The 19,718-nt window shown below is 35.7% G+C and overlaps 7 protein-coding genes across 7 annotated transcripts; 4 read left to right on the top strand and 3 right to left on the bottom strand.

Moving 5' to 3' along the window:
• Positions 1-310: 310 nt before the first annotated feature.
• MONOS_8437 (uncharacterized protein) lies at positions 311-785 on the bottom strand (the record flags this gene model as incomplete). Its single annotated transcript, XM_067878848.1, has 1 exon — positions 311-785. One exon carries the CDS (start codon positions 783-785, stop codon positions 345-347), a length of 441 nt encoding a protein of 146 aa, XP_067727207.1. The 3' UTR covers positions 311-344.
• Positions 786-3,873: 3,088 nt separating this feature from the next.
• MONOS_13398 (putative Ubiquitin carboxyl-terminal hydrolase) lies at positions 3,874-6,797 on the bottom strand (the record flags this gene model as incomplete). The annotated part of the gene is made up of 4 exons (XM_067866094.1): positions 3,874-3,928; positions 4,018-6,307; positions 6,358-6,588; positions 6,692-6,797. 4 exons carry the CDS (start codon positions 6,795-6,797, stop codon positions 3,874-3,876), a joined length of 2,682 nt encoding a protein of 893 aa, XP_067727206.1.
• Positions 6,798-8,096: 1,299 nt separating this feature from the next.
• On the bottom strand, positions 8,097-8,432 carry MONOS_13397 (uncharacterized protein; the record flags this gene model as incomplete). Its single annotated transcript, XM_067866093.1, has 1 exon — positions 8,097-8,432. The coding sequence occupies one exon, from the start codon at positions 8,430-8,432 to the stop codon at positions 8,097-8,099; it is 336 nt and encodes a 111-aa protein (XP_067727205.1).
• An 88-nt stretch (positions 8,433-8,520) lies between these two features.
• Positions 8,521-10,065, top strand: MONOS_13396 (uncharacterized protein; the record flags this gene model as incomplete). The annotated part of the gene is made up of 1 exon (XM_067866092.1): positions 8,521-10,065. The coding sequence occupies one exon, from the start codon at positions 8,521-8,523 to the stop codon at positions 10,063-10,065; it is 1,545 nt and encodes a 514-aa protein (XP_067727204.1).
• A 160-nt stretch (positions 10,066-10,225) lies between these two features.
• On the top strand, positions 10,226-11,908 carry MONOS_13395 (uncharacterized protein; the record flags this gene model as incomplete). Its single annotated transcript, XM_067866091.1, has 3 exons — positions 10,226-10,243; positions 10,314-10,698; positions 11,193-11,908. 3 exons carry the CDS (start codon positions 10,226-10,228, stop codon positions 11,906-11,908), a joined length of 1,119 nt encoding a protein of 372 aa, XP_067727203.1.
• An 841-nt stretch (positions 11,909-12,749) lies between these two features.
• MONOS_13394 (uncharacterized protein) lies at positions 12,750-15,760 on the top strand (the record flags this gene model as incomplete). The annotated part of the gene is made up of 2 exons (XM_067866090.1): positions 12,750-15,706; positions 15,757-15,760. The coding sequence occupies 2 exons, from the start codon at positions 12,750-12,752 to the stop codon at positions 15,758-15,760; spliced, it is 2,961 nt and encodes a 986-aa protein (XP_067727202.1).
• Positions 15,761-17,851: 2,091 nt separating this feature from the next.
• On the top strand, positions 17,852-19,413 carry MONOS_13393 (putative DDE superfamily endonuclease; the record flags this gene model as incomplete). Its single annotated transcript, XM_067866089.1, has 2 exons — positions 17,852-18,956; positions 19,046-19,413. The coding sequence occupies 2 exons, from the start codon at positions 17,852-17,854 to the stop codon at positions 19,411-19,413; spliced, it is 1,473 nt and encodes a 490-aa protein (XP_067727201.1).
• Positions 19,414-19,718: the final 305 nt, after the last annotated feature.

Below are 19,718 nucleotides of genomic sequence, written 5' to 3'. Positions count from 1 at the left end.
CTTGTCATGGATATCTTTGCACTGAGAATCCTGTCTAACTCCACGTCTTCTTCTTCTTCCTTCTCCTCCTCCTCATCAACAACTTCCTCGTCATATTCATTTCCATCAGTGTTTCTTTCACTTCTTCCACTTGTCTCACTCGTGTCAGACACAGAAGAGTCAAATGTGATGCTGCCATCTACCACATGCAGCAGCTCCAGCTCTCTCGAAAGCAGCTCACTCAGCACATCATTCGAACTCATCGTCGGACTTGTCTTTGATCGGAATGCTTTTCTTTTCAATTTTCCTTTCCCTTTCACGCTCGCTTATCCTCTCCGCTTTTCACCTTTTTGCCTGCAATGCTCCTATTCATCTGGAGGAAGCTCATCAAACACAGAAATAATTCTTTCCTTATCTTTCTCCTTTCTCCTTTTCCCCTTCTCATCTTTTTTCACTTTCTTTTTGTTTCCAAGCTTCCTCTTACTCTCCAATGCCGCAGCAGTTGACTCCAAACGCCTCGCATTCTGTACAGACACATTTGCACTTGCTCCTCCTTCGCTCTTCTGCCCCTGCTGACTCAGCCCCATCGCTGTCATCATCTTCTTCCTCCGCATCTTCGGCGGCCTTCCGTGTGGAATACTCAGCGGCACTTGCTTCATCACCACACACAACAGCTTCTTCTTCTTGCTGCTATTATTATTATTATTATTGATGTTATTTCCACTTCCTCCCATCTTGTTTGTCAGCCCCAGCACTTCTGATTTGAACTCTGGTGGAGCAATTCTTGAGCCTGTGTGTGTTTTCATACAGATTGGCCGCTTGAATGCAGCATGCGCTTTTTTTTTCCACTTCTTTTGAGTGTACTACCAAGTGCGGTTGTTGGAACACTCAACAGTAAAACAGAAGAAGAAGAGGATGATGAAGAGGAATTCTTGGTTTGATCACTTGAAATCGGGAAAGATGCAGTTGGAAAGCCAACATTTGACGATGCAGAGGTGGAAGAAGAAGCAGCAGAAGCAGAAGTTGTATTATTCTGTAGCAAATTTGCAGCTTTGAGCAACTTCGATGTGCGTGTTGTTGTTTTTGCACTGCGCGAAAGTTTGATTTGAGGCGAGAATTTATTCGGCGCGTGTGTCGAGGCAGCTGTTCTGACTGATTTTCCAGGAGATTCTGTTTTGATTGCCACAGAAGAAAAAAAAGAAGACAGAAGATTGAGTGAATTTGAGCTTCCTTCTTCCACCTTTGTGTTGGTAAGCTGTTCTTCACTGGCTTTGTTAAGATCATTTAGTGAGTTGTTTCCATAGTTATTTTCATTCCTATTTTATTTCCCTCTTTCTTCTCTTGCCTTTCTCGCTGTCAGAATGGATAAAATAAAATAACTGGCATAGCATTAACAATAAACAGCTCTCCGAAAAGACGAATATTAATTCAAGCATTTCATGATGCAAATGAAGTCTGCTACCTTTCTCATCCTCATTCCCATCACCATTCTCGCATTCAGATTCAGATTCAGAGAGAATTTCCTCTGTTTTTCGCATTCCGCTGTTTCTTCTCATTTCTTTGCCACTCAAACGCCGAGCAGCAAGGCGCATTCTTCAAGTGAAAAGAGATGTGAAATAAAAAAACTTCCCTTCTTTCCAAGCATTACAAAAAGAGCAGAAGATAAAAGATTTCAAAAAATATATAATAAAGTTAATTTTAAATAAAATGCCTTTTAGGACGAAAAACGTTAAACCTGTTTCAACACATTTAGAAACGTGAAACAGCAGAATCAAATTCCGGCTTCAATTGGGGAAGAGCGAAAAAAATGTCGAGTGAGAAAATAGAAAGAAATATTCAAAATATATAATAGAATCATTAGCAAGTCGTGCAAAAAACGAAAATAAAGAATCAAAACAAAATTTCAAACCTTTTTCTTTGTCGAAATCCCATATCAAATTTCTATTTTTTTATTGATCTGCAATTTGCAGAAATGATTTTTTGATGTATCAAGATAATATTTATATGTTGCTGAAGTGTATTATAAGGTTATTAACGATTTCTGCAAATTTCCACGTTATAAAAAAGTTTTCATGATCATTGAGATCATTTTTTATCAAAAAGTTTTTTGTTGATCTGTTAGAAAAAATTCATGATGATTATTTTTTGAGTTTGTTGGCTTTCAATATATGACATTGCAATATGGAAGAAATAAAAATAATTTCTAGCAGAAAAATGTTAGTATATTCGAATTTGAGTTTTTTTTGAAATGGAAAAAATATCAGAGAAATGAAAAAAAAACGTTAAAAAATAACAATTGTTCAACAATCAAAATGACATAAAAAACAAAAAGTACTTCATGATGTTAATCATTAAAAAAATAGAAAACAATCAGAATATTTCTAATCAGATTCAATTACATTCAAAAAAACATAATTCTATTGCATAATCATAAAAACAATCACCAAATATCAACTAAATATCAACAATTTTGAACAATGAAAAATATAAGAAGAAATAGCACTATTTCAACAAATTCGTGGTATCAAAGACAATTCCAAACAAAAAAGAAAACTCATACAAAAAGTTCAAAAACTTACTTGTCTATTTTCCCTCTGTTTTTTATCCACTCTCCCCTTTCTGATATTTCTCTCACTTTGACTCAAAAAGATCAAATCCAACAAAGAAAAAAGACAGACACAATGATAAAACAACATTTCACACTCTCAACAACTCTCTCTTCCAAAAGCCTCACCCAAAGATCTTTGAATTCCCTCACAACTCTCTCTATTAATGAATCTCGATAAATACAAATATAAGCGGGACAATAACCAAATAAATTATAGGGACATTATAAACACAATAACCACTAGAAAACAATCGGATTCTAACTATTGTGTACCTGGGAGGCTGTTCGTCGTATCCAGGTCCGGATAAAGCAGCCCGAAGGCTGCAATATCTAATACGAACAGTCATGTCCAGCACCCTTCCGATAGAGTGCCAGCTAAGCATACACAACAACTAGTTTCTTAATAGGGGACACCAAAAGAACAATTTTGAGATTCATTAAAAGAAGAAGAGTCAAGAAGAAGCTCAAATCTCCTTGAAAGAAGATCTTGAGAAGATTGAGAAAGAAGAGAAGAGTTAGATGATGTGATATCAGAGTGAAATGACTTTCTTGTACGTTGAACTTTTTCTTTCATTGTCGAAGATTCGAGGGCAACCAGAGAGCGTTGAGGAAGATATCCAACAGCTGAAGCACAGACAAATGAGCCCTTGCGCTCAAAGAATAAGTAGTCCTTCATGTGGGGAACTGACAATGACGGCCATGAGATTTGTTGTGATGGTACATATTCTTCAAAGAACCTCTCATGCTCAAAGTTATTGACAGATGTTGAAGATGGTGAAGAGTATGATGATGATGTTGAGAAAATGTTTGATTGAGAAGTTGAAGAAGCTGATGTCGAAGTATTCATATTGTTTTCGAAAAAGTTGATCAAGTCATGAAGTGTAGTGATGTGTTCAGTCGAAAGATTGTTGTCGATTGCATTTACTAACGCACCGAATTCACTATCGCAGATATTTTTTCCGTGGTGCTCAGCGAAGAAGTTGAGTTGAGTATTTTTCTTTTTCAGAAGTTTGGATTGTTTTGAGAGGATGAAGTGAAGTAGGAAGCGATTTCGGTTGTGTGGGCCCGAATCGCAGAAGAACTTAAAAGTGTGAGTGTCTGAGAAGAAGTGTCTTTTGATCACAGATTCCAGACACTCAATAACAAATCTGTGATCATTTGAGAGGCAGTCGGAGAAGAAGTTGAATGTTCTTTTTATTTGTTGATTATTTATTTTTTGAAGAGAGATGATTGTGAACTGAGAAACCTGTTGATAATTGAAGAATTCCTGTTGAAGTTGATTTTTTCTAATAGGGAGTTTCCATTTCTCTTTGAAGTCGAAGACGAAGACTGCTTCTCCGTCTTTCAGATTATCAACAGTTGATTGATAACGTTTTCGTTGCATTTCTGCAACAAGACGATGTTGTCGAAGAAGTTTAAGAGTCTGAAACTCTGCAGAAGAAAGACCATTTTTGTTTTGAGAAGATTTCAACTTATTTTCCAAATAGCTCAGCTTTTCGCACATGCCGCAGAGATCCGTTCGTCTTTTTGCTTTGGAGAAGTTGGTTGTGAGTTTATAAAAGTGAGATAATGAAACTTTGATGTTTGTTTCTTCTGTAAACTCACTCCATAATTTTGTTTTGGGCTTGAAGATTAATCTCTTTTCATTGGGAGAAAAGATGCCCGTTTTCTTTCTTTTTTCTTTCAGTGCTTCCAATCCATATGAAGATGTGATTGAAGAAGTTAATTGAGGAATGGAAGTTGTTCGATGAGGAGGTGTGATGAATGTCGATGATGATGATGATGATGATGATGATGATGATGATGATGATGATGATGATGATGATGATGATGATGATGATGATGATGATGATGATGATGATGATGATGATGATGATGATGATAAGGTGTATGAAGTGTTGATATTTGATGTTTCTGAAGAAGATGATGAACCGCCAAATTGAATAGAAGAAAACGTTGGTTTTGTTTTTTCTTTTGTGTAGAATGAAAGGGAAGAAGTGTATCCTTGAATGTGAAGATTATTCCATGATGAATTCCAACAATCACTCTCCAATTCAGTCACATCAGCATCATTGCAAATGCACCATTTGATTCCATTTCCGCTCTTTCTTTTCACAACTGCTATATAATGCCCGTTTTGTTGATCCATTCGCTTATGGAGTATCTGCCCAATAAGATGATATATGATGATTTCCTTATTGCTCTCTTGAAGATGTTGAATGTTTTCTGCTGAATACCCTTTGCAGAACGAACGCTGGTTTGCACGATCAGTTTCAATCAGAAGCGTTCTCGAAGGTGCAGAACTAGCAGAATCAGTGCATTCATGACAGAGGGCTAGCACCTCTGGAAATGCAGCCATTTCCTCCCATCGAGCAGCACAGCATTTCTCTTTGCATTCATCGCAATAAACATTGTTCTTTCCATCCAAAATTTCTGTTGCATAAAGTGAAGATAAACCTTTGTGAGGAGATGATGTGTTGATGACAATATTGCAACAAGATTCATTAAAATGATTTGAAACTTTTTGACATTTTTGACATTTGAAATGTGTAATGAGCACTGGATTGAAGGTATCCTTTTCAAATATCTTGTTATCTTGAAGAAGTTGATGAAGATTTTCAAACGCCTCAGTAACATTCTGTTGCTGTCTGCTGCTGTATCCGCAAAATGTTTCCCATTTGTTGATCAGTGATGGGACCCACGAACGCACTGATGAACCATCTTTGGCAAGTTGCTGACAAACACTCAAAACACGAAAAGACATAGTTTTTATTGCTGTTTGCTTTTTAAATAAGAATGGTTTTTGAGAGGTTATCGAAGAGAAGCATTGAAGAAGAGATGCAAGATAGCATGTGTTTCCTAAATTGATTAATCCTTTTATTGATGTTGATGAAAAAGAATTTGATGATATTATTTTTGAAGAGGTTGATGAAGAAGGAGAAGAATTTGAATGAGGAAAATCTGTTTGATTGTTATTCATCGTGATCTGCGCAGTATTTTCATGATGCGAAATAACATTCTCATCGGCTTGTGTGTTATGTTGAGACGAATAAATGTTGTTCTCTTTTGAAAATGATGAAAGAAGATTTTGAAATGCTTGTGGAGGAATAAGAGTCGGTGAAGTGGCATATTCAATTAATTGATCGCTAACACACACATCATCGTTGAAAAAGGAAGTTGAAGATTTTTCAATTGAAAAAGAATTTTTATTTTCTTTTTGTTTCTTTTTGAAAGATGTGGAGGATGAGGAAGAAGAGGAAGAAGAGGAAGAAGAGGAAAATGAGGAAGATGAGGAAGTGGATGAGGATTGTTTTGTATTGAAAAATTTGTGAATTGGAATCGGTGAAGGAGATGAATGACGTTTATGCTGTGATTTATTTGTTTTTCTTTTTGTTGAACCCCTTTCTCTCCTAATTGGAGTACTGATTGGAGCATCAACAGCTTGAGACGGAGAAAAATTTTTTGATGAAGGATTTTTTTCTGAAATGGTATCAGATTTTTTGTTTTGTTGAGATGATGTTGAAGAAGAAAAAGATTGCTTTTTCTTTGAAGAAGAGTTTTCTGTTAATATTTCTTCATCCCACGCTGCTTTATCAATAAATCTCGCATAGTCCGGCTCAGCTCGCTGTCTTTTCTTTGCTGACTGAAGCGAAGTTGAGGCTTCAGTTGAATGGGCCAACATCCAGTTGTTGCCCTTTTCCCAATCCTGTTCATTTAAGCCTTAAATAAACAGAGAAAATTATTCAAAAAAAATTCAAATTAAAACAAACCACTTTTGCAAGACGGAAGATGAGGTTTCTGAGGCGGGATGATAAAGCCTTGGTTTTTCTTCAGCGTTTGTTTTGCGTAAATAAATTTGCCTTCTGTGACATCATATCCATATTCCAGTAAATCGGATAATGATGTGTTTCGAGACAGCGCTTGCAGCATTGTTGTCTGAGTGTGCAACGGAGCGTTGTTGTACACCACAGACAGATCTTCCAGCAACTTAATGTGATATTCTGTTTCAAAAAAAATAAATAAAAAACGAATATTAATGTAAAAAAAATAATCGAGAGTCAAAATGACATTTTCTACACAATACAAAAAAATAAAAAACCAAACCATTCAAAGACTTCAATAAATCGTTAATAACAGAAGATGATTGTCTATAGTTGTAAAAGAGATATACGAGCAATGAATCAATATCGTCTCCACCAATTCGTTTCATTTCGTTCCAAATAACTTTGCATCGAGAATTAAGAGTTGATTGAGGTTTTGAAAAAGACATTTTTATTTTGAAAGTGTTTTAATAATGGTTTGATGATATAAGAGATTCATAAGCTGTTGTTTGAATTTATAATACTTATTTTTTAATTCTTTTTATGTTTTTTTGGCTTTGTGTTTATTCAAAGAAAAATTGACAAATTAAATATTCAAAGAGCTTCCAAAAATGTATTTTTATTATTCAAAATTATCCTTCTGAAAATTTCCAAAAGTTCAAAACTGACATGAATTTTATCTCCTTTTCCACATTATCAGGAAAAAAACACACTTCAAACAATAAAATAATAATTCTTTCAAAAAAAAATGATAAAAAATATTTTGTATTAAAAATTCGCATCTCTATCACAATTTAAATATTATTTCAAATGAACAATTTATATGTGAATATTAAATGACACAACAAAAGAAAAAATCGAAATTCAAAAAGCAGCAACATTAAAATTAATGATAAATTCTTTCTAACAGTTCTTTTTTCAATGGTGTCAAATAATGAACAACGAAAATTTTATATCATCCATTGAAATCAAAAAACTAATAATATTTATTAAAAAATGTTTAAAAAAAAAATTCATTCTGAAAATTGTTCAATTTGATCTTTTCGATCAATCAAAGATTTTTATTACTTGGAAATTTGCAGAAATCGTTTTAATGCTTATTAATCACTTCTTTATTACATTTTTACCATTAACAATCAAAAAATAATCATTTCTGCAAATTGCAGATCAACGAAAAATTTGAAATTTGAAATGGGTTTATGGCCAGCAAAATAAAATTTGATTATCTTATGAAAAACTTCTTTTTTTGGAAAAATCAATTTATGCATTACTCTATAATTAATTTAATTTTTCTTAATCTGTAAGATTCTACAAAAGATACACCCAATTCACTTCTCTGTCATTAAACATAAATGATGCTGTTCTCTCCTTCGCAGATACTCGTTAGAAGCAGCAGAAAGCAAATGAGGCAGTGCCTTCATTGACTGCTCAGCGGGAACACATGATTTTGAGCTGGAAATGGTTTCATTCACAGATTGCTCTGCTTTCGTTGGGACGAATCTGTTTGTTTTGTCGTCTGGGTTAAACGGGACGATTACTTCGGCACACTTGAGTTTTGACTTGACGGAATTTTTGAGCCAAATAAACGCTTTTGTTTGCAGCGACACGGAACTTACAGAGAAAAGCCTGCTTTTGTTCATTGTGCTGAGGAAAGAGACTTCTGTTTTTGTTTCTTCTTCTTCTTCTTCTCAGCTCTCAACAACTCTTTGCATTGATTCCTGCGATATAACCTCCTCTTCTTCCACTTCAAGCACAAACGGGGGTGCGTTATTAATTTCTCCTTCTGAAACAGGAGCGCTTGTTGTGAATGGCACCACGACAACATATGGATGCACATGTGAAACAGAATATGAAGGAAAATGAGGATTTTTATAACTGATTTGTCCAACAAACAACGATGATTTTGCACTGAGTGAGTTAACTTTCTTGTCAAACAATGCATTTGTGGGGAAAGACCTGTTTTTGTCGTGTGCTGACTTGACAACAAGAGTCAGCAGCACCTCATTCGCCTTCGCTTTGGACATCGACGAAGACCAAAGAGCAAATTCTCTAATTGGAATCGATCGAGCAGGATTCACAGTAAATACTGACTTGTTTATCTTAATCACTGGGATGAATCTGCATTCACTCGCAATCAACGGGGAAAGCGGGACAAACGGGATTTTCTGGGGAGACACGGTGCAGTGCCTGTCTGTTGATTATGCGCTTTCTCTGTTTGGGAGGAAAGGAGAAAGTACGGTTGTGCTGACGGGCGATTCGCCGCTGGAGGCAGAAGCGGAGATGGATCGGCGTGTGGTGAAGAGCGGGGTGGAAAAGACAGGAGGAGGAAGTGAAGGAGGAGAAGCTGTGATTGTGAAGACAGGTTTAATTCTGAATGATTCGATTTCTTCTTCCACGGGAATTGCAATAGAGACAGTTGGATCACTTAAGTTTGAGCAGATTGCATATACACTTACTGCTTTTTTTGAGAATTATGTGAATGTGCTGATCTTATCCACCACTTCTTCCAGTGAATTAACTCTTTCTCATTGCAGTTTTGCCAAGCAGACTGATTTCGGCACAGCTGTTTCTTTCTCTTTGGTTGCTTCGTCGAGTGGAAAAGTGATTGTGGATGATGTTTCCTTTTGTAACTTTGAGTTTTCTGTTTCTCTTTTTGCTTTGTCACAAACAGCTGAAGTTAGCATAAAGGAGATGATTGTGAATACAATTTCACTCGATCAGATATCCTTCTTTTCTCATCCAACAACAACAGCGTCATCATCTTTATCATCGTCAACTTCTTCTTCTTCTTCTTCTTCTTTTACAAACAATTGTCATTCACTGGCAAATCATCACAACAGATTCCCTTCTTCTTCTTCTCTTCCTCCCCTTGTATATTCTTCTTCTGCTTCTCCTGAGCAAAACCAAGATTATGCTTTTAATTATGTATCATCATCATCATCTTCTTCTTCTTCTTCTTCATTGGAAGAAAATGAAGCATATTCTAATTTTGCGCCTTCTTCATCTTCCACACGAAAACAGTCTTCTTCATTCAATGAACGAGCACTTCAACCACTCACTGAATTGACTGCTTTTTTTAATACTTCTTCCATTTCTTCTTCTTCTCCATCTTTTTCTTCTTCTTCTTCTTCTTCTCGTTTTTCTTCTTGTTTTTCTTCAATTCCGACATCTCATTCAACATCTTCTGATTCTTCTCGTGTTCCATCGTCTTCTCCTTTTTTTTCATCGTCCAACAACAAAACTCAGTTTGCTGGCAGGAAAATGGTATTCCCAACAAAACAAGTTTTATCTTCAACTTCTTCAAACACATCAATTGAAAACAAATCTAATTCTTCTTCTCCTCCTCTTCCTTTCTACTCCTCCTCCTCCTCCTCTTCTTCTTCTTCTTCTTCTTCTTCTTCTTCTCCTTTTTCTTCCACATCTTTGATAACATTGAAAACGACAAACAATTATTTTCTCAGAAAAAGCTTGACTCCATCATATATTATTTCAACAGAGAAGAATTCGATTTTTTACGATGGGAAGAGAGAAAGTGCTGAAGGATCTTCACAAGCAAACGAGGCAGATTCGCAGCAATTGCAATCTGAGCAAACAAAGACAACTTTGTTGGAGGACAAATCTGAACACTTGGTGAAGGAATTTGGAGAAGAACATTAAGCAAAGAGGAAGTGCGATGAAACCACTCAGAAGTTGGCATCTCTTTTGAACCAGTCGTCATCTTCATTATCTACATCTTCGTCTTCTTCGTCTTCAAAGAACACTGATTGTTTGAAGTGTGATGGGGAGAAAAGGGATGAAAGAGCAGATATGGAGCAAGATGGAATGCCAGCTGGAGGTTCATTTGATGATGAGGAGTTGGGCGAAGTGCAAGGGATCCAACTTTTCATTTGAATTTTGTGGAATAGCTGTTCAAAGTGCGGATGGATGAGGAAGAACACAAAGATGGTTGCACTCTGTCTCACCAGCCACAAAGCGATGGCAGCACTGAGCAGATGCGAAGCACGGAAAAATCTTCATCAAACATTACTCCATCAAACTCATCAGCTCAAGAGTCAAATCCTTCTTCAGCTGAGTCTTCGGCAGTCCAAACGTCCATCTCATCTACATCTGATTCCAAATCGCATCAACCGCACACATCTCCAACATCATTATCTGCTTATTCTGCATCATCTTCATGTCCTTCATTTCCTTCGTGTCAGCAATCTCCTTCAAAAATTGAAACAATTTTTCAACCTATAACATCTTTTCCAGCGATAGCTGCATCTTCTTCTCCTTCAGGTTGCACAGAAAGTGTGAAAAGTGCATCGGGAAAAGGATGCAGAAAAGCAAAGCCGACAAAGAAGAAAAAGCAGAAAAAGAAAAGAGGGAAAAAGAAAAGCATGATTAATGATCCAATGATTAATTCATATGCAGTTCGGCAATCATCTAAATTAATAAATGTTTTTGAATCATAGCGTTTCTTTGGTAATAGAAAAGGAAATGATAGCACACAGTCTCCGAATGCTTCAGGCAGCAGAAGTTTCCCAGGATCAGAGAGGCCATCTCCTCAGGGAATACATCAAACAGCCCCAAAAACAACTCAAACATCTCTTCATTCATCTGCGCCAACAACCCCAGCAACACCATCCACTTCGCAAACACATTCGCCAAACTCGACTTTGAGCTTGCTGCCTTTGCGACTACAAAAGAGCCAGTCGAACTCTTCCATTGACAATCTGAGAGCAACAGAAACCGCATTGCCAAAAACATTGTTTCTTCTTTTGCAAATGTCATCGCCTTTGCAGTCGGGCATGTCGTTGCAACCAAACTCCCCCTCTCGAATTATTCTCCTTCAACATCGCTTTGCAATCTTCTTTCGTCTTCGTCTTCTATTTCTTCGAATGTTTTGAGCGAAAAGCGGAGCACACAGAATTTGTGGAATGTACGGGAATCATCGCCGAACCCTTCCATGTCAGCATCTCTGCAGTTGCTGGCATGTTCTCCGTCAATCGCCATTGCGACTCCTTCCTCGCTGCACTCTCTTGCCTCAAACAAAAACTCTCCAACGAACAAAGTTTTGCATCCATCAGGAGAGGTGCATTCGCTGGAAACTCTGTTCAACAGTGATTTTAAATCATTTCCGCCTTCTCGTTTGGAGAGTGATGCCAGAGCACAGGAGTGTGGCTCAAACATTGACGACATAAATTTCTTCCCTTCAGAGTTGTCGAATATTCAGCCAACTTCTGTTGGCTTGAAGAAAGTCTGCACAAAGACAACATCGTCTCCGAATGACAAAAGATTTTCCTCTTCATTGTTGAGTTCTGTTCTTTCGTTTCCTCTGTTTCAGATAGCAGACCCAACAACTTCAACGACTGACAGCTCATCTCCTTCAGTGCCATCAATTTCGAGTGCTATTGAGCCATCTGAAAAGTCTGCTTCATCTGTGCAGTTAAGAGAGCATGAATCAATACTGTTTCCACACTCATCAGAGGAGAAGCAGTCTCCGATTGATATAGGATAGAAGGAGAATGAAAGAGATGGCAAATCTTCCTCTTGTTCCTATTTTTCTTCATCTTCTTCCTCTCTCCTTCCTCTCTTCTCTCTTTCTTTTCTCTTCTTTTTCTTTTATTTTTCTCTCCTTTTCTTCTCTTTCTCTTTTAATTCTTTCCTCTTATTCTTTTTTTATTCCTCATTCAAATTATCATTTAACTTCTCTTTCAACTTCTGAAAATCAATCAAATACTGATTTTCATTCTAAATCTCTTCTTTCTTTCATTCAACAACAAAAAGATGAAACAGATTCAATGAAACAATTAAAGAAACATTATCTTTTTTTATCATAAAAATTATTTTTCGTAAAGATCTTTTGATTTTTGTTTTTGTATTTCTTTATTTGTTTCAACATAAGTTGTTAAAATGATAACGAGTGATTGATTGAATTTTTTTTATTTTTTTGCTTTTCAGAATATTGTTTGCTTTCCATTATAATTTCATTTTCTGGAAATTTTATCTTTTTTTCATGTTTAGTACGACTAAAGAACATCGAAGCACGCGAAAAAGACTGATAAAATCGGAAGCAATATATATTGCTAACATTTTTAAAAAAATGCCTTACGAGCGCGCTGTTTTATTATTAAAAGCTTTTGTGCTTGAAGACGAATTTGGTAAACTTCTTTTCCATGATTTTATTAAATCATGTTACTGTTTGCATATTTCTTTTTGATTTTTTTTTTAATTTATTTCATTTTTATTTTCTATAATTATATATTTAAACTATTCATTTTTTTTTAAATAAAAAATGTAAACTTTATTCATATTCATTAGCTCCAGTTATCAAAATTATTTGTGAAGTGGAAAAAACAATGCAAAAGAAAAATTCAACATTAATATTTCCCTCCTCTTCTCCTAATGTCCTCTCAGCATCCTCTCATTCATTTCAATCAGCTTCTTCTTCTTCTTCTTCTTCTTCTTCTTCTTCTTCTTCTTCTTCTTCTTCTTCTTCTTCTTCTTCTTCTTCACCGTTATCATCATCACCTCCTCCGCTTCTGGTTGCCCCGTCTCCGCAATCTGTTTCATCTTCACAAAAGACACAAAATGTGCCAATTGGTTATTCAATCCGCCATCTGAATTCGTTTGAGCCTACACCTCAGCGCAAGATACCCCCCAAAACCATTTGGAACAGCGAAAAAGAGAGCGATTTAGGAAAAGAAGGGCTGAACAGCTCGAAAGCATCCAGGTTTGGAGCGATGCAGCAGGCGATTGAGATTACAGAGCATCCGAAGTTGAATTTCCGTGCACAAAGATCGTTTGTGACCTTCTCAGGAGGCGACAGATTGGATTCCAGCCAGCCACTTGTTGATTATCAGAATCATTCAACTTCTGCTTCTTTTTATCAGTCAAACGCAGTGAGCAATTCTCCAAAGATGAAAAGCCCCGATTTGCTTCCTCTCCAATTCCGACCTTTGAATCCTTCTGTTTCTCAATCACAACCCCAATTTCAACCTCAATTTCATCTTCAGACTCAGACTCAGCCCAAGCCTCAAAAGCAGGAATTCCCCTTGAAAGAGCAGCCCTTTTCACACTCGTCCATTCAGAAGGCGCCTTGTGCTGCATCTGATGTGATACAGCAAAGTCAACCGATTGTTGTCAGCCAGCCAAATAATGTGAATGCAAAGGCAGCAGATGGCTCAAACTGCACAACAGCAACAGTTCTTTCACATTCGATGGAGAATTTTGCAGGAAGCACGGTATTTCCAGAGAATGAAAGCAGGCCATTCAGTTTTGTGTCTCAGCCTCCTCCAACAGACGGAGAATTCGACGAATCTCCTCCTTCTTCCAACAAGGACGAGAATGAAAATGATAATGGCAATGTCTATGATGATGATTACGATGATGTTCCTCCTCCTCCTCCGCCAGCCGATGCAGCCCCTAAGCCTCCGAAGGTTCTGGCGTGCCTGTCCTTCCCTGTCATTCCCAACGACCAGAAGACCCCGTCGACCAAGCAGTCCACGCAGTCCCCTCCTTCTCCCGTGTGCTCTTCGCTCGTGAAGCCTCCCTCTGTCTCTCCTCCGCCTGTGCCGCAAGTTCACGCGAAGCCGGTGTCTCACTCGCTTCTGTCTCCCTCTCTCTTCAAGTATCTGAATGCGCCGAAAAGGATTGTCTTTGGACAGAATGCTGTGCATGCACAGTTGGCTTCTCCTTCTTCCTCTAATTCTTCCTCTTCCTTTTCCTCTTCTTCCTCATATTCCTCTTCTTCCTCTTCCTCTTTTTCTTCTTCTTCCTCTTCCTCTTCTTCTTTACCTTCTTCTTTACCTTCTTCTTCTTCCTCTTCTTCCTCTTCTCCTTCCACTCCTTCATCATCGTCATCTTTTTCATCTTCCAACATAAATTCATTTCCTTCTCATAATAACTCTAATATCCACAGTTCAGATGATATTTCTTCTTCTTTTCTGAGTTTGTCTCCTTCTTCTCACTCAAAACACACAAATGACAACACAAGCAGAAACAGAAATAAAAGCAAAATAAAAAGAAGCATCAAAACAACAAATTCTTCTTCTTCTTCTCCTCCTCCTTCTCCTTCTTCTTCTTCCTCTTCCTCATCCTCTTCCTCTTTCTCTTCCTCTTTCTCTTCCTCTTCCTCTTCCTCATTCTCTTCCTCTTCTTCTTCTTCTTCCTCATCACCCTCCTCTTTCTCTTCTTCTTCCTCCTATTCTTCCTCTCCCTCTACCTCTCCTTCTTCCTCTTCCACTTCCGCTTCAGCTTCTTCTGAAGATATTCCATCTTCTTCTTCTTCTTCTGAGCAACCGTCATCATTGCCATTACCTTCGCGGGCTGCTTCTGATAAACCTTCCAGTAGCTTGTCCTCATCAACAACAAACTTTCTTCAGACAGCAACAGACTTCACTTTAGTTTTGTCTGCTTCGGTTAATCCTTCAAAAACATCAGCCGCGCCAACTACTGAACATTCAGCTTCTTCTGAATTGCGTGAAATTAGCACTGACGAACCACAAAGTGCAAATATGAGTCGTGAATGCTCTTCATCTTCAAATGATGATGAGCAGTATTGCAAGCCTCAAGAAAAAACAGAAAATAATGTTTCATCAAAATCAGGAAGTGAGGGTTCCTCTATTTCTTCCTCCGCGTCTTCATCTACAGATTTGCCTTCCAAATGTGCTGCAGTCATTTCTGAATCGTCTTGTCTTGTTGAAAGTCTGCCAGAAAAGCCAATATCTAGTTCCTGTGCCAGTTCAATGGATGAATTAAAATCATCAACTTCTTCCTCTTCCTCTTCCTCTTCCTCTTCCTCTTCCTCTTTTTCTTCTTCTTCCTCTTCCTCTTCTTCTTTACCTTCTTCTTTACCTTCTTCTTCTTCCTCTTCTTCCTCTTCTCCTTCCACTCCTTCATCATCGTCATCTTTTTCATCTTCCAACATAAATTCATTTCCTTCTCATAATAACTCTAATATCCACAGTTCAGATGATATTTCTTCTTCTTTTCTGAGTTTGTCTCCTTCTTCTCCCTCAAAACACACAAATGACAACACAAGCAGAAACAGAAATAAAAGCAAAATAAAAAGAAGCATCAAAACAACAAATTCTTCTTCTTCTTCTTCTTCTTCTTCTCTTCGCCCTCACTCCGCATCACACACACGCACACGAAATATCTTCTCTTTCCCCAAAAATAATTCTTCTTCTTCTTCTTCTCCTTCTTCTCCTTCCACTCCTTCTTCTTCTCCTTCTTCTTCTTCTTCTTCTTCTTCTTCTTATTCCTCTTCTTTTTCAAACTTCACAAACATCAAAACAGAAAAGGATGAAAAAATGTCATCCACAAATTCACTTCATTTCGATAATTTTTGTATTTCTTTTAAAGCTAATTCTTCATTTCACATAAATAAAAAAAAAGAAAAGAAATGCAAAAAACATTCGACTTTTTCAACCTTTATTACGGAACAATCAAAAGAGCAAAATACTTCATCATCATCTTTTTCTTCATTATCTTCAAAAGAAAATTCAAGATCCTGCGTTTCAATTCTTCTTTCTTCTCAAAGAGGATTGAAAAATAATGGCAGCGTGTGCTCTCTTTCTGCCATTTGTCAATGCATGGCTTCTATTAATCTTGAATTTATAGACATTTCAAAAATGAACAGCATGCAAAAAACATTCATGCATCTGTTTAATCTTCTTCGAATCTCTTCGTTTAATTTTAATGTGTGGGATGGAGGACAAATAAATAAATTTTACGACATTTATCTTGGAGGAAAGAATCAGCCAAAAGAACTGTCTGTTGTTTTTGAGAGACTTCTTTTAATGCTTTCAAAAAATTGTAGTGATATTTATGATATGTTTTCTATCATTTCACAAAATGTTTTAATGTGTGTTCATTGTAATGATTACTCCATTTCAAGAAGGGATGATCAGTTTTTTGTGACAATTAGAGGATCAGATGTTGTTTCTGGTCTTCAAGATTTATTAACTTGTAATTCTTTTTTTGTTGAGAAGAGAGAAGGAGAGTGTGTATCATGTCACAAAGATAGACAATTTTTGAAATATGTTCGTTTTTTGTATTTTCCAAAAGTGTTAAGTATTTTGTTCAACGTTGGTGATTTTTTCACTGTAACAGCTCCTCCTCTTTCTATTCATTTTGTTAATTCAGGGTTAGGGCCTGAGGATTTAAGAATATTTGATCCAACGGTTTCCTCTGAAGATTCATTCTTATCTTCTTGTTCTGTAGATGATGTTATTATTTATGAATTGGTTGGATGTGTTATTCATTCAAGTGTTCTTTATAAGCAAGGGCATTTTTTGGCCATTGTGAAAGAAGATGTTTCTAAACCTAGTTCCATTTCAAAGTTTATTGAGTGTAATGATCATATTGTTTCAGAAATTATTCCTGAAAAATGGAATGATTATTGGAATCATCTCGCTTTGGAAAATTTTCATCCTTCTATATGTTTTTTCAAAAAAATTGAAAAATCAAAATTCTCATAATTTTGGTTTTTGATTTTTTTTTTTCGAGTATTTAATCAATTATTTTCAAATATTTTAACTTGTCAACTCATTCTTTTTTCTTTTGTTTTTTTCTGAACAATTGTGCAAAATCATTGTTCGTATTTTTTTTTTTTCAAAACTTTTTTTAAAAAAAGAAAGCCATTCCAAAATAATTAATTCCTCTCTGTGAATAACTGTTCAAAATAAATTTCTTTCCTTGATTAATAACAATATAATTCAAGTTGTTCTTCCCAAAAATGTTTTTTTTTTAAAAAGAACATATATGAAAACAAGATTGATATTTAAAGACCAATTATTTAGACACCTTCAAAATCTATATCTCAGAAAGAAGTTAAAATAAATAAATAAATAAATAATGTCATTTTTTATTCATCAATAAACATGGTTTTATTTTCATTTCATGATAAAAGCATTATGAAACCAATTTCTTTAGAAAAAAATATATTTTATTGTTCTTTTTTTTATAAAAAATGAATCATTCAAAAATATACAAAAAAAATATATTTAACTTAAAATAATGCAAAAAGGATATTTTGTTGATATTTTGGTTAATTTTTGAAAAACAATTTATCCTTTTTTAAAAAATTGATTGATCTCAACTGCCCATTATTTTAATTTTTTTTCGATTTTTGATCTTTTTTTATGATGTCAAAAAAAATCACCCATCTGGTGTTTTATGTTTTATTTTTTTCGATCAAAGACTTGCTCATATTTTCACGAGCTTTTTGTTCTGAGATTTTTAAGTGTTGTTACTAGAACTTGTACGAATTTATTCACTCATATAGAATTAGATGTGCAAAGGTTCATAAAGATCGATATCAAACAATTTCGATTTAACAAATGCAATGTGACTGAGTCACATCCGATGATTATGTTACTGGGTGTTGTGATCACATAATTATAATAATAATAAAGGGAAGATCTGTTATTATCATTTTTCTAAATATTTTTTTGAAATGTCTCAATCAACATTTATGAGTATTTTGACTCAAGTCGAAAAAAGAAATCGCATTTCTGAGCCAACACATCTCGAGGAATCTGAAGAGAAAGAATCCTTGATTAAAATTGCCTGTCAAAAATTTGAAGGAGATAAATCAAAGGCATTTTTCAGACTTACAGGTTTTTCTCGCTGTGAATTTGATCTTCTTATGAAACTTCTTCAAAAGGAAATTCCATATCACAGAGGAAAAGAGAGAGCGTTGAGTAATTTTGAGGATCAAGTTTTTTTGCTTCTTTCATTTTTGCACCTTGGATCAACAACATTCACTCATTTTATGGCTTCTTCATTTTACAAAACACAAAATGCTCTTGTTCGACTTCTTCATAGTGTTGTGAATGATTTAAAAATACCTTTGGCTGATTTGCTGTTAACATTTCGGCCAGATAGGTCAGATGACATGAAAGATGTTGGAGTGGTTGTGGATTGTACAGTCATTCCTATCAACAGGCCTGCGGGACGTTTGGAATTTGGAGAGAAGTATTACAGTGGGAAGCACCACATATACTGCGTAAAAATAGAAGTCGGAGTCAACCCTCGCATTGGCACAGCATGCACGCTCAGTTCAGTGAATACAGGCAGTACACATGATTTTAACATCTTTAAGGATCATTACCCTCAATTTCAGGCTCTTCTGGGAGGCTCAAAAGTGCTCGCAGACTCCGCTTTCATTGGTGCAAGAGCTGAAATTGACGCTATTATATCCAAACCAGTCGGAACTCCACACCTCGCTTCTCGCCGCGTCATCGTTGAGCGCTTCTTTGGAAGATTGAAGACTCTTTTCGCTGTTTTTCGCCATCCTTGGCCTTTTGAAGTCTTCAGAGTTGGAAGTTACTTTTCTGTTGCGTGCTGCTTGGCAAATTTTCACATTCTGCACAATCCGCTGACTGAGAAGGATTCTGAAGCAAATCGAAGGTTTGTCAATGACTTGCATATTAACTTTTTAAATCGAATGAGAGCAAGAAAGGTGACCAACGATAAATATAGAGCAAAACTGAAAAACAGACTGAACCCTGACTTACCACTAACTCCCAGTGTTACATCTTTGCTTGCAAAAGAAATTAGTATGATTTTATTTTTTTGCCCATATTAATGTTTATGATGTTAAAAACACTTGATTTTATATGAATAATACCATAACTATGTTTTTTAGGCGATTCTCATGACCCACAGTCAGAAAATGACAAAGAAAAAGAAGAAAAAGAAGAAAAAGAAGAAAAAGAAGAAAAAGAAGAAAAAGAAGAAAAAGAAGAAAAAGAAGAAAAAGAAGAAAAAGATAAGAAAAAGAAAATTTCTGCAGAAGAAAAAGAAAGAAGAGATGAAATTATAATAAATGAAAGAGACGAAATGGAAGAAGAAATGGAAATCAATGATTTTTCTCAAGCTTGGTATCTTCCCAATCAGTGGAGGTCTCTTCGCCTTCAACAATCCTCATCATCGTTTTCCTTTCCTTCTGCTTCTTCCTCTAGTACCTCAAAAAAAGAAAAAAGAGCAAGTGAAACCCCATTGCAGAGCTTGTAAAACCAAAGACAGTGAGTTTTTCTATTGTTTTTTATTTTTTTATTCACCTCACTAACATTTTTTTCCATTAATAATATGATTCTCCTGATGACTTGTTTTTTTATATAAATTTATATAAAACATAAATAAAAATACAAGAAAATTTCATTAATTATCATTGTTGACTTGTTTGTACTCAAAACAAATTATAAAAATATGAAATGAGTGAATTTGTTAAAAAAATATTATTAAAACATTTAGATCTTTCATATAAATACTAAACATATAAAAAATATAGTTAAAAATGGTTAAAAGATATTTATACT

Source organism: Monocercomonoides exilis, assembly GCF_001643675.1.
Source record: "Monocercomonoides exilis strain PA203 chromosome Unknown scaffold23-1346700, whole genome shotgun sequence".
Lineage (NCBI taxonomy): Eukaryota > Preaxostyla > Oxymonadida > Polymastigidae > Monocercomonoides > Monocercomonoides exilis.
The sequence above is the reverse complement of the archived record's forward strand: the minus strand, read 5'-3'. Positions and strand labels throughout refer to the sequence as shown.